At 37.7% G+C, this 18,420-nt stretch overlaps 1 protein-coding gene across 2 annotated transcripts in view; it reads right to left on the minus strand.

Moving 5' to 3' along the window:
• kremen1 (kringle containing transmembrane protein 1) overlaps positions 1–18,420 on the minus strand; it is a 132,684-nt gene that overhangs the window by 11,833 nt on the left and 102,431 nt on the right. For both annotated transcript variants that reach the window (XM_033973288.2, XM_033973287.2), the window contains exons 4-6: positions 10,028–10,152; positions 4,897–5,050; positions 342–674 (exon numbers count right to left, since the gene is read on the minus strand). In XM_033973288.2, the coding sequence (XP_033829179.1) occupies positions 342–674; positions 4,897–5,050; positions 10,028–10,152 (612 nt within the window). The remainder of the gene's footprint in view (positions 1–341; positions 675–4,896; positions 5,051–10,027; positions 10,153–18,420) is intronic.

The raw sequence follows: 18,420 nt of genomic DNA on the forward strand, positions 1-18,420 counted from the left end.
AGATCTGTGGAAAATCCCGGTGACCCACAAGAATGCATGTTTATCAAGTTATCTTTCAGCAATTATAAACACATTGTATTGACTAAATTCGAGCTTGATAAGTTTAAGGCCAAGCAATACCATCTCCATGGAGAAAAACAGATGGCTGATCCCCCCATTACAAAAGTTACAGCACTTTTAAAGTTGTTATTATCTATAAACTTCTATCTATCTGACCATGTCCCACTTTTACAACTATTTGTCACCCAAGTTGGAGGCAGCACTAGAGGCTATAGCAGCACTAACCACACATCATCACTCATACATTTATAACCCTCTTTATAGGAGTACTTTTCTCTGACCTTGGTAGAGCAGGGCGAATCCTTGGGCCTGGTTGGTGCGATCCGAGAAGAAGTACAAGATGACAAAGTCCCCGGTGATATTGACCAGCTCTCGGGGTGGGCTACGCCAGTCGAAACGCGCCACCACCTGGTTCGTGTACCCGTCCAGCATCTCCACCATGTCCGTCTGGTCCGAAATGTCAAAGAAGGTGAAGTTGAAAAGAATGGCGGAGGCCCCTGGTACTTGAATGGTCCAGTAGCACACGCGGCCTGGGTTGTATTTGTCAGGAAAATCTGGTGAGTAGATGACTCCGGAGGGGGAGGTGTAGTTACCACCACAGGCCCCCACTCGAGCTGAAACAGGCAATGTTACAGAAGTGTGAAATTAAAAACTGCTCTAGAGTTTATATTCGAGTCAGCGATGAGCGCTTGTGATTCTTTGGAATATAAAAAAGCAGGAGAATCAGTGTGCAATTTTCTGCTAAATTAATTTCAACTTATTTGCATAGTTTTGAGGAGTTCATGAACCTGCTTCTTCTTCTATGAATAATACAGTATACAGTAGTTTTGTATGCGATGATACTGATTTTGTGTGATGATTATTATGGCCAAAATAACTGCGATTAACGATTATATCACAATAATTATTAAAGTTGCTGACAGTTTAAAAATGTTATGGATATGAGTTAGAGATATATCAGTTAGCCAATACATTAGGACTATATTTTCCCTTTGTAGCACATCAGCTATCAGCCTTAAAACTAAAACACTTGTTGATATTTTGTTTTGGCCAACCTGCTACCTAAAATTTGTTTGAACACTTCGGTGCAAATTCATAACTGTAAATAAGGGCCTATGGGTAAATTTATAGTAAATTTAAATGACATAATTTCGGGAAAATTATCCAAATCTGACCCAAATACATCGGCAGAGCTTATCGGCCATTGGTTTCTCTGGCTTCTAAACAATCGCCATGGACATCGGCCATGAAAAAACATATGCATCCATCTCTAATATGAATAATCATCATTTTAATGTGATGAATAAGTTCCATGTTTAAACATTTGTTATATATAACTGCACTTTGTTATAAGTGAAAACTACAATCTAGAGGAAAACAGGAGAAGTAGGTTTGTTCTGCACATTCTGGAGATGTAATGGCAATTATCCTTGTTGGCAATTATCACGATTATTACGATAAACAATATTTTTGTTTATTATCATGTACATATGCATATGGAGTAGGCCTTCAATGATAATTACTATATCAACTCGTTCAATAGATGACAGATGGAACAATACTATTTGGTAGTTGTCATGTTTGTCATACTTTATCTAATACTACTGGCAAACTTTTAGTTATTTTTCCGGTTCTACAATTAGATTTGAGCTTCAGGGTTGAATAAGTAACTTCTACGACTCATTATAGATAACTACAGCAGTGTATTTATTTAGTGCTCTTTGTGTTATTTTAACCATATTACACATTTAGAACAGTTATTAGGGGATAATTCCACTTTGGGTTTATTATGTCAGTGGTATAAATTTGTTCCAGTATTATTGTTTATCGGCTATATTTTTGTTAGCAATAGTAATATCGAGCACATTGGTCTTGGTCAGTAATTGTGTTTTTTCAGGTTTGCATTTATTCATAAGAACTAAAGAAAACATATACAATTCAGAAGCAAAAATAAGTCTTTATAATTCAATATATACCAGGGCTGTTACTCATAATTAGAGATGGATCAATATGGGGTTTTTTCATGACTGCGTTTCAGATGACATCGCAACATTCTATTGGCCAGTAATATTTAATACAGTTGTTAGAGTGGGATTTGAACTGCCAACCTTCGAATCCGACAATCGCTCAACCAGCTGAGCTACTGTCGCCCCCGTATAGTTCATCTACGACACCAAAGGATCATTGTTTTATATTTTGGACCTTGATCTAAAAAGACTTAACAAAAAATACATAAATTGTGCACTTAGCAGAATACATAAAAATGTACATAAAGTTCTATACTACAAAAAAGTCCTTTGAGTTAAGATTAAACTTGAATAGGACACCGTACGTACTTGAGCATATCACCTCGTTGACCTTTCTGAGTGTGTGCTAAAATCCAACCGCAGTTTTAATGGCAGGTGTGAAAAATGCCAGCAGCACCGACTGTCCTCACCTCACTTCCTATAAACTTTACTGGAGCAACCAAAATGTACTTAGCCCCTCACCTCTGCAGCCCTGTACTTAAGACTTACGTACTTAGAATTATGTCTGCACCTTAACACAGAGATGAGAGCCGAGGATGCGGTTTGATTATTCTAATTTCTGGTTTAACCTTAGGGAAACATGTAAACAATTCATATAAATTAAGTAAAACTCTACACTAAACTCTACACACAGAAAGTAAGCACCATTTTGAATCTAAACGTAGTGTAATGATCTGATATTTTGTGTTTAGCTCAGATTTGACACCTTTTGTCGTTGCAGGCTAACTGTATATGTGTTGTTGTCATAGACTGTATATATAAATGGACATAGCTAATCTGCTAACTTCCCTACTCCAAACAGGAAGTGATCAAGGGTGCGCTTCCGGCTCCATTGACACTGGCTCCAATTCACTTTACATGGGAAAACCGTCACCCATCTCTCTGTAACTGCTGCTGTCAGGCTCTTCATTTTCATATAAAAATGTTCATATTAACCCGCTCTACATGATTCTGGTGTTTTTATTTCGCTATTGTGTCCGTAACTCCAGATATGAACATTAATAACTGCTTTTGTATGTGACACTTGGTTGCTATGCTGCAGTTAATGTGATGGTTGTATTTGTCAGTTACTTGGCTGGTTTTGGAGACTGGCTGTGGTGAGTTGAGACTGCTGTTGTTTAGCTCTTGTTTTGGCACAGAAGTTTGGGGAAGTACCTTTTTCCTTTTTAGTTCATAATTTGTTTACAGATTAGAAAGATTCAATATGGTGGTGAGATTATAAAGCCAAATCAAACAGTGTGGCAAAAACAGAAAAGTACATGATGTACTTGGATTCAGAAACAGAAATCTTGATCTGACTGGTTTCAACATATAATGTTGATTTTGATGTGTTAAATCCACAGACTGTATAAACAAGTGGACTGAGGGAATATGATGTCACCCATAGACACAGAGAGACCTTGGGGAAAGAAGGCGCCTGATCTGTTATTAATGTTCATATCGCGGCTTCGCGTTTTTTTGTGTGCAATTTTGCATGCTTTTTTTTTTTTTTTTTTTTTTTTTTACAGTGTATGAACGTGCATTGTGTTCTGCGTCCTGATTGGCTGAGGGACTGTGGACCATTGTCCATCAGTCTCCTCCGTGCCGTGTCTCCTGTACAGTACAGAATGTGTTCAGACAAATTTACATAAATGTTGGATCGCAGTGTGACTCTGAAGTGCTGTATGTTTGCAAGTTTTCTCCCTGACAAAACCCACAATGTCGATGAAACGTTCAGCACCGACAAATTTCAGAAACGCTTTGGACTTAAGTGTTTCTCTGCACAGAAGCGCCTCTGTGGATACCACTGGAGCAGAGGCACGTGAGCAACAAATTTAAAGCGATCATCGAGGAAGAGGGATATAATATACAAAGTTTGAACTTGAGAGTGTTTAAACAAGAGAGAAATGTGAGAAAATGTTAATGCCTGTGTGAGAAAAGTGTATAAAGTGTGTGGTGAGGGGTTTTACAGCCACAAAACATATAATAATTGTAAAAAATAAAGCTGACTACTTCATGGATTTCGACTATTGCCGGTTATTTTTAGAAAGTAAACCCTGCGATAAATGAGGGACCACTGTATTAAATCATTTTTTTCTGTCCATAGTGTATGAATATTTCGTCATGACAACAAGCCTGAATTAAAGTTGTGCTGTGGTCTACTAATGAATTTCTTGGTTAACTAAAGACATTGCTTATGCAACTATTAGTCAACTAAAAGGGTCTAAACACCATGAAGCATCTCTATAATCTGACTGGATTTCATGCAAATAAATAACTATTTATACAAAAAAGTACAGTTAAGTATGTATTTACATGTACAAAAGGTAGAACAAACTCACACTTCACTCCTAAATCCTTATAATCCCAGTAAAATAATAGTCAATTTATACAAATTTGGGTACACCAGCCACCAAATCATTGACTAAGAGACTAAAGACTTACAGCCAGGTTTTGCTACCTGCCTCAACACTATAATTGCGCATATTTATATTTGTTTAATACAGATATTCATAAATGTGCTCTGTTCTTAAACAATAGTTCAAGGTTGGCACTTCGAATCCCGCTTTCGACATAAACATCATTAGTAAAGTGGTCATATCATTTACATTTTAACTCATGTAGCTGTCCCTATATAATTCTAGCTAGACAGGATATCTTGGTGTTTTATTGTTCTTTGCCTATGGACCCTATATTTTTGTCAACTTTTGTGTGAAGCATTTTGGGTAGTTTAAGTTGTATTTTAAATGTGCTATATAAATAAAATTGAATTGCACTGAATACAGCAGTGTACCTGTAATACACTTTATATACACATATTTCTACTCACTGTCGAATATGATGACCCATCCATCACCTCCACACGGCTGGTTGTGGTTCCCGAAGCAGACGTGATTACACTCCATCCCAGGCGACTCCCCGTTCTCCTGCAGGTCCACCTCATTGCCACAGAAACAGGCATATCCCGACTCCATCCCGGCCAACTGTCAAAGCAAAACAAATGTTCCGCAATGCTCTTCAATTTTTATCTATGAGAAAATGTCACGGGTGGGTGAAATACGCTCATTCGCTTCCTGTTTGTTCAAATAAGTTTAAATATGCGAGAGTTTAGTCTTGGGTGTCACAGTCAAATAAAAATGATTTATGATAGATGTTTTGGAATGTGTAAGCAGTTGGATGTTGTTAAGTTGTTTTTTTTGAGATTTGGATTGTGTTTTGTCATGATTACACAACACCATTATGTAGGGGGACCGCAAACTCCCAGCTGATTTGTGGCACCGCAGACCAAATGGTAGAATTAAACTAAGAACAAAATTTAACTGCAAAACAAAAGTTGAAATTTAAAGAGAAAATGTAACCTCTCTGCCAACTACAGAAAAAAATATCAGAATTTGGAAAAAACACAAGTGTATTTAAAGGTCCTATACTACGCAAAATTGACTCTTGTGAACTTTAGGCCATGTTAGAATGTTATTACCTCCTCATAAACATATCTGGAGGTGTGTTTTGTTTCATTCATAATTTTGCGTATTATGAGTTTGTCTATAAACAAACTAATAATTGTCTCCAGAGGTTCACCTTGTGATATCATGAAGTGGTAGTTTTCAAGTTAACAGCTCCTTTTACATTTAGTTCAGTTAATATGGGCAGTTCCAGGGAGGAAATTATCCAAATGATTCTAGTGAAGGTGTATGGAGTTTAAAAACACAATGACATCACAGGGTGGAACAGAGTGTTTTCTATTTGAGAGAAGAACTCAGCATAAATATGAAGGGTCTGTGTGTTAAACATGTGTGAATGAAACAAAACACAACTCCAGGTCTGTTTGTGATGAGGAATTACAACAGATCAGAGTAATACAGGCCCTTTAAGGTAAGTTGGATTTCATATGAGGTAAATATAGTAAAATCATGTATTCATTATTAATAATAAATGTGGATTTATTCACAATTTAAAAAAAAAGAGTTTTGGTTCTCAATTCAGTTATCCAATCAGAAAGTGGAGGATGTTTCTGATTTTTGGTTGCCAGATCCAAAGATAAAATTCATTGTGCATGAAAATGTAAAGGGGCTTTCTTTGGAAGTATTCCAGATTCTGTTGTGATTGGATAACATTTTTTTGAGCACGTTTTACAGATTTAACATTAAAAGCTAAAATTCATGAAAGCCAAATATATGATGCTTTTTAAAGTAAAACCATTACACCAGTGACTTTATCTCATAAACTGTATATATAAATGGGCACAGCTAATGCACTAGCCGGCGTATTCCAAATAGGAAGTGATCATGGGCGCTTCCAGCTCCATCGACTCTGGCTCCAATTCACTTTACATTAGAAAACTGTCGCTCTTTGTAACTGCTGCAGAGAACCTCATCATTTTGACCTCAAAATGTCCGCATTAACCTGCTTTACACAATTTTTATTTCACTATTGTGTCTGTAAATCAAGATATTAACTTTAATAACAGACGAATCACGTGCGTTCTTTCCCCGAGGTCGTTTCGCTACCATTCCCAACAGGTTTGATTGACAGCGTTCCTAAGCACCCGCTCTCTGCTAAACCAGCAGTGTGGGTGGGAGGCGGCGTTAGCTTCAACATTCTCGCTGTGGACTGGCTTTTTGGTTACTGTGATGGTTACAGAATTCCAGATATCAAACTCGGCTCCAAATTCACTCCTATAGCTGCTACCCTCAAGGAGCTTCATTTTTACTGAAGATGAGTGCTATGGGTGACGTCACACTCACTTAGTCCACCTTTTTATACAGTGTATGCTCTAACTCTTAAATATATGAGGGTAAAATGAAAAGCACGTTCCTAGAGGAGTTGGTGTAGGAATGTGAAACGCCATATAGCATTTTGTATCCTGACCTCTCCACCGATCTCAAAAGAGCCTTTGTCCTTTCGATAATGACACTATTGTACCATTTTTGAGCCTGAAATGAATTGACACCACTGGAGGTGTTACACGATTCCCCAAGCAACGCTCTTTGCCTCAACCACTAGGAATGCAAATGGCTTCGGCATCATTCTATGCCTCGGTTCTTTAAGGGTTCACACTTTTGGTTTGGTCCTGGTTTGAAGTCAGTTTAGTCCTAATGTAGAGTTTGACTGGTCCTGTTCTAGACCAGTCAAACTCGACATAGTTGTCATGATACTAAAATGTTGATTTCGATACTAGGGAATAGACTTGATTCTCAACATCGATTCCAATGAAAAGAACTCTTTACTTAGGCAATCGAATGTGATTTTCAACATTAAATGGTAGTACTTTCTATATTACCATGTGGCCTTATATTTGTGTAATCCCTCGGTCATCCGATAGGGGGTGTATACTAGTCTTTGTGGTCTTATACTTGTTTTGATACAGCTCAAGATCATTCTAAAGCTATTCAGAATTAATTAAGGTTAAGGTAGTTTTAGTACTGATTAGTTTTCAATACTTTTGTTAACCCTGGTCCTTCTATACAGGACTCGAACAGGACTGGTATAGTCCTGTTTTAGACCAGGTATAGTCCTGTTCTAGTCCTGCTATAATCCTGGTATAGCCTTGGTATAGTCCTGGTATAATTGTGATATAGTCCTGTTCTAATCTTGTTCTAGACCTGGTATAGTCCTGTTCTAGTCCTGGTTCAGCTCTCCGTCGCGCTCTTACTCATCACACAGGCCCCTTTGTCAGTTACAGATGACGCATACTTCTAAGCAGAGTTACTTTTGCTCAATAATATATGTCGTCATGGTTTTCTTCGAAGAGATATTTTTATGGATGTAAATGAAACAAAAAAAAACAAAACAGACTACAGTATGACTAAGGGTCACCACACCACATAAAAATGGATGAAAACGGGACAAAACAGGAACTGAAACTGGACTAGACCGAGACCAAACCAAGTCTACGTCAGGACTAATCTGGGACCACACAAATGTCTGCATAGGGTTTTGTCATGTTATATCATTCATGACATATTTATATATTTTTGGGTGGCTAATTCCCCCAGCAGTTTTGAATGATGGGTCAAATGCAGAGTACACATTTCCATAGACAATTTATTTATTTATGTTTATTTATACAGGGAAATCCAATGACAGCATTCAGACTTTCTTTTTCATGGGCGCCCTGTTTAAAATACAATATAAACTGAAAAAGGAACGAAACAAACAGGTCCATATAAAACATTAAAAACAGGGGCAGGTGTGTGTATAAAAGTCTGTTATCAGATCATTAAACTGCAAATGTGTGACCAACATATCTAGTCTTGCTTTTCGTTGGATTGTGTTCCATTTTGGTAAAGCAAAACAGCAAAAAGCCTCTTTCCCGTCTCAGTTCTAGTGTGGTCACGTGATATTAAATGGTATTAAATGTCCCGGTAATGAAGTGGACCTTAACCATAACCTTAATTTGGTAGTTTGTTTTGTGGACTAACCCGATAGACTGTATAAAGAAGTGGACTAAGTGAGTGTGACGTCACCCATAGCGTTCGGCTCCAGTCAAATGAAACCATTATAATGACAGAAAGGATTTGTGGAGAGGAAGCAGACAATTTAACTAACATGTAAACAACTGTAACAACTTTGACCTAAAGGGTAAAGGCCATGGTTGAAGAATTTTGTCTATGGCAGGCTGTTATCAAACTGAAAACAAATTAGGTTAAAGACCATAGACATTATAAAGAAGTGGACTAAGTCAGTTACAGATCAGGCATTAATGCGAACATTTTAAGACCAAAATGACAAATCTCACTACAGCGGTTACAGAGAGAGGGGTGACTAATTTCCAAGGTAAAGTGAATTGGAGCCAGAGTCGTTGGAGCTGGACGCGGAGCCCGTGCTCACTTCCTCTTTGGACCACGGCGGTTAGCTATGTCTTGTCTCTATGTTTGCGACATATTACAGATTCAACAGACTAAACTAAATCCATCCACTAAAACTAGACCAAAACAAAAATGATTCACCAAAATCCTGACTAAAACTTCAAATGTCAAAATGAACCCTGCCCTGCACTCATTACAAACAGGAACAGTCGGATGGTAGGCAGCGGTGCCAGTCTGCTGCCACTTCCTGTAACATCTGTAGAGCTGAGCACGGAGGAGGCTGTCAAAGTCTGCCCATGCACGTCAGGAGAATTACACGCGCAGAAAATAAACACCTGGCATGGGTTTAAAGGAGGGACAATGGGACTCTATGAGGACAAGTACCCACTGGGCTAATCACACTCATTTCCAGCTGTCAGTTCTGATTGCTGGGCTGGTTTGTCATGCGCTGGCTGACTTCATAAAAAGAGTCAGATAGTGGACATGGTAGTGATTACTGCCCGGAAATGCCACACCAGTGAAGCTGATTTCCGCATTAGAGAGCTTATATTATGCTATTTTCTGATCTATGTTATAATCTTGTTTCCTTATTTAAAAAAAAAAACAGACCTGGAGTTGTGTTTTGTTTCATTCACACATGTTTAATACACAAGTTCTTCTCTCAAACAGAAAACGCTCTGTTCCGCCTTGTGATGTCATGTAGTAATACAGGACAGGAAGTGCTCCACTGTGTTTTTAAACTCTATAAACCTTCACTAGAATCATTTGGACAATTTCAGACCTGGAATTGCTAATCTCTACAGAACAAAAGGTAAAAAGTAGCTGTTAACTCGAAATCTAATACTTCATGACATCACAAGGTGGAACAGAGTATGTGTGAATGCAACAAAACACAACTCCAGGTAAGTTTGTGATAAGGAAACAACATTATAACATAGATCAGAAAAGCCTTTAAGAAAAAATAAAGATAAATGAATGATACAGTGTCACTAAGATGCCCAAAATTACTACAGGGAACTTTTGTCTTGCATACAGGGTCGTCTCTCCATAGATCTGACCTGTAACTTGGCCTAGTGCCATCATCTGCTTATTACCATGGAGATAGCTAGGTTTGATGACATACCGTGAAACATTTTAAACAAAGCAACTTACCCTGTATCTCTGTTTGCGACAGAAGCTGATGCAGTTTTGGATGGTGAGTTTGTTGGAAGTCTCGCTGGTGCCGGACAGAGTTGGAGGGTCCCCACTGTCTTTGTAACAGCCTAAGTTTCCAGGCACTGCAAAGAGACAATACACAACACCATAAGTCAATATAACATCACAAAATGACAGTTAAAGAGGAAATATTATGGTATTTTCTGGCAGTGGGCGTGTCTAGGGGGGAGTTGAAAAGGGAAATTTCAGTCATTTTCCACTTTCAACGCATTCAAAGCAGACATCGGGGGTGAAGGGGGTTAAGTGTCATGCCAACAGTAATCATCCATGGGAGCTGGAATTGCACCACCAACCTGTGGGCCAGTGAATCTGATCCGCCTATCAATGATGTTTTAAGGTTGAGAGCGGGATTTGAACCACCAACCTTCAGATCAGTGGACAAACACTACCAACTGTCTGTCACTCATCATTAACACGATAAGTGGAAGATAGTGGCTCAGTTGGTAGAGTGTTTGTCCATTGATCTGTAGTTGGCCGTTCAAATCCCGCTCTTGTCCTAAAATTAAATCATGATTAAAAGTCAATTTAGCTAAATATTTCTCCTTTAAGAAAAGCACGATCACACCTTAATTTAAGCCAAACATCTTATCTTATCGCAACATTTCAAAATTTGCAATTAGTACATTGCATCAACTCAAAATAGTGTAACTTTGTGTGGAATACGTTTACTACATTTACTGGGAACACACTGTGCTTTATAAAGTGCTGTGGTCTATCGCTGCAGTCTGGCCAGTGTAACCACAACAACTCTGCTCAATGCATTCTTCTTAGATAATTGGTATTTTTATAAATTCATTTTGTCTTTTTAGGAGAACTTTGATATGATATTTAGCAGATAAATGGCCAAGTGGTTGTCATTATGAGAATATATCCACTGTTTTGAATGAGGCTTTTAAATTTGCATAATTTAAAGAGGAAATCCCAACCGGACATGGGACGATACTGAAATCTGGTGTCACGATTATCATGGCCGATTAATGATTATGTCACGATAATGATTAAGTTGCTGACAGTTTGGCAATTATCTTTTGCCGATTCTCACAATTATATAAAATGTCGCACATAAGATTTTTGTCAACCTTTTTATCTCAATAAATGATATTATGATCTATTGTCCCATCCTTGTTCCCAACACAATATGCCAAATGTATATAGCGATGTATATGCTTCTTGGAGTCTCGAATCCCTGGTCCATTCAGCAACTTCTGTCAAACGTGGCCACCAATATAGAGCCTCTCTGATCACCTCCAATCACTAAGCAGATTCTGTCAGGTTAGTTGGAAAAGTCAGCTGTGTGAAGTGTTTTCATTGTACAGTAAGAGGAAATCTGTTAAAACAAAAATAAAATAAGACAAAACTAATTCACATGTGTTATGTAGCTATGAATTAACCCTTAAGAAACAGAACAGCTTTGTATAAAGGTATAAATAAAGTTTCTTTGGGCCAATTACTATTTGTAAATACTTCAATTTATATGTCCAACCAGGATATCAGTTGAATTGATATTTGCAATCAAATTTCCAATCCAACAATTTTTTTAAGCATTGGCTCTGATATCTGATACCACATTCCTCTACCAAATATGAGCCATGTGCCATAGAGTATTCCCTCATCTTTCTCTCGTGTTTATTGCAAACTTTTAATTACAAATGGATATATTCAACAAACATGAACAGATAAGGAGCTTCAAAGGCAAATCTTATTTAAGTCAAACTCCATCCAAAAACGATACAAGAAGTTTGAGGTCATTCCTGCAGTTTTACCAGTTTATCAGTTTACCCTCGTCTATGACCTCTCTCCTCTACTCCTCTTCCCATTCTGCCAGTTCATAACCACACAATGCTCTGAATATCTGACCTGTGTGTCATTGTGCTGCTGGGAAGAGGAGCCGTGTTAATCACCATCTTTAGTTTTCAGTTTTTGTTTGTACAAACTTGAGCCGGACTTGTTTTAAGGAAATAAATGCAGTTTTTAGTTGCTACTCAGTTGATATTGTGTATTGGCAGATGCTTAAACATAGTATCGAAATTGGTATCGGACCTAAAAAAATAAATAAATAAAAAAAAAAGCAGGATCAGTGCATCCCTGATCTAGAAAAATAAAGCACGGAAATGTACTGCTCTCTATAATGCTTACGTAGTACATTTAAAAGTATACTGTAGCCCTTCCTACTATGTTTGCTAATCAGTCTTCTGTGAGATAGTCAAGTATAATGTCATACTATGGAACATTCAAGGCAAAGCAACATCATCTCCATAGAGACTAGAAGGTGACTACGTTCCCCCTGAAAGGTTACAAAGTGCTCTTTATGTCAGACACCATATTATTTGGAAAGTAAAATTGTTTATCAGGAAAAAATAGCCTTAATAACCACTGTGTTGTTTCTACATTCTAACCAGGGGAAGACATAGGGATCCCCATGTGAGGTTTCATGCCCCGGGCCCCGAAATTTCTGTCGACGTGCCTGATTTTAACAAAACATTATCACAGTCTTTAAGAGTTCACCTCCTGCTGGCGCACACAAGTACTGCATTCTAGCGTCATTCTAAATACTATTACGTAAATAATCAAACAACAGAACGTTATCAGAGTGAAGAACAAAACTTTCCACATCTTTCACATCTTCACCACCCAGACTCCCGCTGCCCCCAACCATTGTGTATTCATCAGATGCTCCTCAGTCTTACCAAATCCGGCTCGCTGATTAAACAGTGCAAGTGCATTCAGTTCTACATAATAGGAAGCGGTAACAAAGCCCGCAGCAGTCCGTATCCCACTTGTTATTTTCCGTGGGAGTCAAACTGGCTTCATTCATTTACATAATCTGGAGGTAAAGCACTTTGAGTTCAAACAAGTGCCATCAACACTTTTTAGATAATCAGAGTCTGTTTCACTCAAAAGAGCATGTTCCACAGTATGGCATTTAAAGTGCCCATGTTACACTATGGTCTGATCTATGTTATAATGTTGTTTCCTCCACAAAGATATCTGGAGTTGTGATTTGTTTCAATTCACACATTTAACGGCTGAGTAATTCTCTCGAACAAAAAACACTCTGTTCCACCTTGTGATGTCATGTGGTGATACAGGAAGTGCTCCACTGTGTTGTTAAACTCCATACACCTTCACTAGAATCATTTGGATGATTTCAGCCCTGGAATTGCTATTCTCTACTGAACTAAAGATAAAATGTAGCTGTTAACTTGAAAACTACCACTACATGACATCACAAGGTAGAACAGAGCATTTTGAGCTTTGGAGATGTTACAGAATAATAATAAGGGGTTGCTCAAGCATGTGTGAATGAAACAAAACACAACCCCGGGTATGTTTTTGGGGCGGTAACAAGATTATGACATAAAGCTCACAAGAGTCAACTTTGGATTTTTTAGCTACAAAAAAACTTGCCATTGAAAAAAAATACAAGATAGATAACTTTAAGTAGTTTAAAGGTCCCATATTATGCTGTAGGTGGAACAGAGTGTTTTCTGCTTGAGAAAAAAATACAGCCTAAATATACAAGGTCACATGTGATTGAAACAAAACACAACAAATACAGGAACCAACATTATAACAGATCAGAAAATTGTGTAATATTTGACCTTAAAATGTGTTTTCTTTTGTATCAGACTCATGCAGTGATCTCACAGTGGTCTCTTTTTTATGCACGATCCCATTCTCTGGCTCTTTTTGCCGGGCCGGTTTTGTCAGAATCGTTGGGCTGTGTTGTTCCCGACCTCGTGCCAGTTGTTTATTGAGGGAGCTCAGCCGTCATCATTGGAGTTGGCAGCATTCCTCATGCAAATGTTTGGGAAGACATGCTTCACAACACAGGAGAGCTCAGGAGAGATGGAGGGTTTTGTTGGTGCTGCTGCAGGGGACCAATTCAACTCTCATACATATGTAGACAGTGTGAACTCATCATCAGGATCTGCCCCAGTTAAAACTACACGAGACCTAGACTGTCTGAGCGGCCTCATACTTACATAATAGTGTCACATCTCGATATACATTTGAAATATACAAATGTCATGCTTATTTTGACAAACTCCAGTTAGGTTTTTGACGAGGTAACAACATCATAACACCGCTTAAAGCCTAAAGAGTCCATTTTGCGTAATATAGGACCTTTAAGATTCTCCCAGTACACCGCAGTCTGGAAATGTCAAGTTTAAAAGAAAGTCAAAAAAGTAGAGAAAAGTCTTGGTTTTGTGTTGAGCGCTGACCTGCAGGATTCTGGTCTTGATTTACAGCTATGTTAAACTGTATCTGACAGGCGTCTCACCACCCCAATACAATGTCCTCAGTCTCTCTTAGACATGCAATAAATCATGTGTACCAATCCTTTTCAGACACAGCCCGCAGAATCTCATTACAGGATTAATGCGTTTAAATGACTTAAAGAGCACTCGGAGAACACAGAGGCAGGATTACACTGACAGCAGACATGACAGCGAGAGGAGTGTAGTTGTGACGCTGTGCTGAGGTAAACACTGAGGAAACTAGACTTAAAGAGGGGTCTGTCTTAATAGGCTCTGTGCCATAGACTGTATATATAAATGGACATAGCTAACCTGCTAGCCACTGCGTTCTAAATAGGAAGTCAGCATGGGCGCACTTCCGGTTACATCAACTCTGGCTCCGGTTCACTTTACATTGACAAATTGTCTGTAACTGCTGCTGTGAGCCTCGTCATTTTGGTCTTAAAATGTTCGCAATAATCCGGTCTAAATGATCCTGGTGTTTTAATTTCATTATTGTGTCCATAAATCAAGATATGAACATTAATAACAGACAAATTAGCTGACTCCTTTCCACGAGGTCGCTCCAACCAGCGTTAGCATCAAGTCCGCTCCAACTCGCCCCTATAACCGCTAGCCACGATGAGCTTCATTCGCCTGGAGCTGAACGCTTTGGGTGACATCACACTCCTTTAGTCCTGTTTTTATACATTCAGTCTATGCTCTGTGCAGCTCACTGTGTCTCAAAGTTAATGTCTCAAAGTCACGTTAATAAAAAAAAAAACACATAAAATAAACAACCTGTTAAAATAAAAAATAATTAAAATAGAGACTACATGATTTTTTTTTTTTTATGAAAATACTTCAGTTTGTTGCATTGTTTTAATATTTATTATGCATCAAAATTAGCATTAGCGTTAGTATTGAGACACAAACGTCTCTCTTTCTAAACACAGAACTTTCCTCCGGTGAAGTATTCATGTTGTCGGTGACATCCACCTGCAGCTCTCTATCCACTGCCTCATCTTTAAATATTATTCATTTTAGTGTGACTTGGCACACACCTAATAAAGATACAACTGAACAGGAAGTAGTGATGCTAACAGTGAGGTTGATGGGCACTACTCTGCACATAAAAATTCCCTGTGACCCCAGATTTACAATATGAATTTTGAATTTACTAAGAACAGTGTATCTATAATTTACATTAGATAATATGTTATAATATGTTTTAACTCTCATCCAAGAAAGCACAAGGAGCCTCACTTTGCTTCAACAACTAAGTCTGCATTAAACCCAAAAACCCTTTCTTTAAATGGGTTTCAGAATTACAACAGCTGCCATAGAGATTAGCAATTAAAAAAAATAAATATTGTGTTTTAATTGGAAAAAAAAAAATCCTCAAAATGTTTATGTTCACTCAAGCTGAAACCATGAATTCAAATGTTTTCTGCATAGACACCATTTTGAGGACTTAATCATTCAAAAGACCATTCAAAAGATATATTTTGTTTTAAATTGAGACTGAAATTATGTGTCCTATAGTAGCTAACGCAGCAGAGTCAGTTGTCATTGGATTGCCGTTTTAAGCCAGTAATATGTGTTAATTTAAGAGCAAAGAGGAGAACACGAGCAGATAAGCAGCCGTTTGGGAGCGGAGCGGCAGGTCGGACTTGAATGGCGTTCTGAAAAGGCGTGCGAGAAAATGCTCCTGCAGGGCTCAAACGCAGATTAAAGGCAGTGAGGCTTTTTTATGCTTTTCTGAGCTTTGACAAGAAGATTGCAGACTACACACAATTTACTACTCTTTGTGTTGTCCTGTCCCGCCGGCAGAGGAGGAGCATCGGCGGGGATCACATCACAGAACATGAAGCGGAGGTGCTGATGGGGAGGTAAAGGGGGATTATGTATCGGTATTAGTGATAGTGATGGTATGTTTAATATAATGATTCCTGGTATAAAGCCAATGTTGTTCTACCAATTTCTTTCTTTTTTCACCTAAATATTTTAAGTAGAGATGCACCAATGCAGCTTTTTCAGTTCCAATACTGATTTCGATACAATGGCTTTAAGATGTGGTGGAATGTAACAAACTAAAAGTAGTAAAATTCTGTATTTAAGCATATATTTTAGATATCTGTACTGTCTACTCCACTACATTTTTTCTAAAAAAAATTTTTTTTTTTTTTTTACTATTTTTTATTATAGTTTGGGACCTGCTGAAAAGGCTGAGGCTTTATTTTTAATTTGAGTTAAAAATATACAAATTAAAACAGGTAGAAAAACAAAATTGAGCACAAGTATTCACAAAATCAGTGCATTTTAAGCTTTATTAGATGCCAAAATATGCATGTACTTTTCCTTTTTGCTCTTTAAGTACATTTTTAAACAGATATTTGAATACTTTTACTTTATGAGATTTTTCATGTGATATTTTTATTTTTACTTGAGTATTTTCTTTGCACTGGTATCTGTACTTTTACTTAAGTAACAAAATGAGTACTTCTTCCACCACTGGCTTTAATTATTTGCTCATACCCAATATTGCACGATACCAGAGCAGAAACTGAAACTAAAATAAAATAAAACATAACGACTTGAAATGTGTTATGCAGCTTATGTTTATCTCTTATGTAACTACAGAGCATCTTTGTGTAACTAAAAGCTCAAACATTCTGAGACTTTGTGGACCAACTACGGCCAGAAAAGTCTTATTACATAATTTAAATGTTCAACCAGGATAGCAGCTAAATCGATATTTTGAAACTGATATCCAACCTAGCAAAATTTTCAGTATCGGCGTCACTATTCGATTCTAGTATTGGATTGGTGCATCCCTAATCTTAAGTAAAAGGACAACTTTTTCAGATTGGCAACAGACGCCATGTGGGCTAATTGTTCAACAGACTTACCGTGGTCTATTTTTCAAACCATAACAACAGTCAGTAGGCTTTTTTCTTCTTCTTCTGTTTGTTAAAGGTTCAATTTCTTTTCCATGAACTTGACCTAAATGTGTCTTGTCCCAGTACAGATATAGATATATTGTATAAACAGGTCTTGAGGTCAAAATAAGTCTGCTGCATGATGTCTATGACTAATTATACAGCGCTTTACTGTCAGATAATCAGGCAGTGTTGTTAGCTTTACCATCACATAGGCATTATAAGTGCCTATAAACAGATTGCGTGAATAAAAACAATGCTCAGAACGCATAAGGTGAGTGAGGAACAACTTTGGACCATGGCAACCTATTGTTCCTGTTTGTAAGACAGTAAAAAATCACATACAGCGCCTTTGCATGTGGTGGCTAATGCACTAATTCCGCCAGAAACGAAAGCCAAACACTGGTAAGTCTCGTTAGTAAAAAAATACGTATCTATATATAATTAAAAACATTCTTTCATGTCCCACCCCTCATTGTTGTGTAGTTATAGGAGCCTGGAGCGTGTTCCTGCTGTTTTTGGTGCTGAGTGGGGCACAACTTGGACAATAGCCAGTGAAGTGTGAAGCTAATTGACATATTTAACTGGTTATAGTTATATTAATTCCTTATGGGCATTCCACATTACATCTGCAGTATATGTGTTAGTATGTGAATGGAGGAGATAAAAATGAGAGAGAACTAAGAGATAAAGACACTATATGTAATTTTAAACTGTGAATCTAGTTAGCAAAAACACACACAACTATAACGAACAATAGTAGTAAGAGTTTAACTGCAAAAGGTTTGATTTAGTAAATAAAATGCAGTGATAAAACTAGTAGGGGATTAAAAGTGTAGATGGGGTTAAAGGAGCACTATGTATTTTTTCTGTTGGGGGTCTGCCAGTTGCTTTTTCCCATAAGGATATTACTGCTTTGCTTGGAAAGTTCCACAATATGGCATTAAACTTGTCTATTTACATAAAGACAAGCAGGTGATGTCAAGTTTTTTAAGATTTTTTTTTTTTAGCAATTACAACACCTATATCAATGTAACACTTATATTTTAATAATTGTAAGACATGTTAGTTTAATGCCACAATGTGAAACTTTCCAAAAATACCATCTCCGTGAGGACAAGTAGGTGGTTGTTCAACGCTGGAGAAG

This window comes from Periophthalmus magnuspinnatus, chromosome 9 (genome assembly GCF_009829125.3).
Source record: "Periophthalmus magnuspinnatus isolate fPerMag1 chromosome 9, fPerMag1.2.pri, whole genome shotgun sequence".
Lineage (NCBI taxonomy): Eukaryota > Metazoa > Chordata > Actinopteri > Gobiiformes > Gobiidae > Periophthalmus > Periophthalmus magnuspinnatus.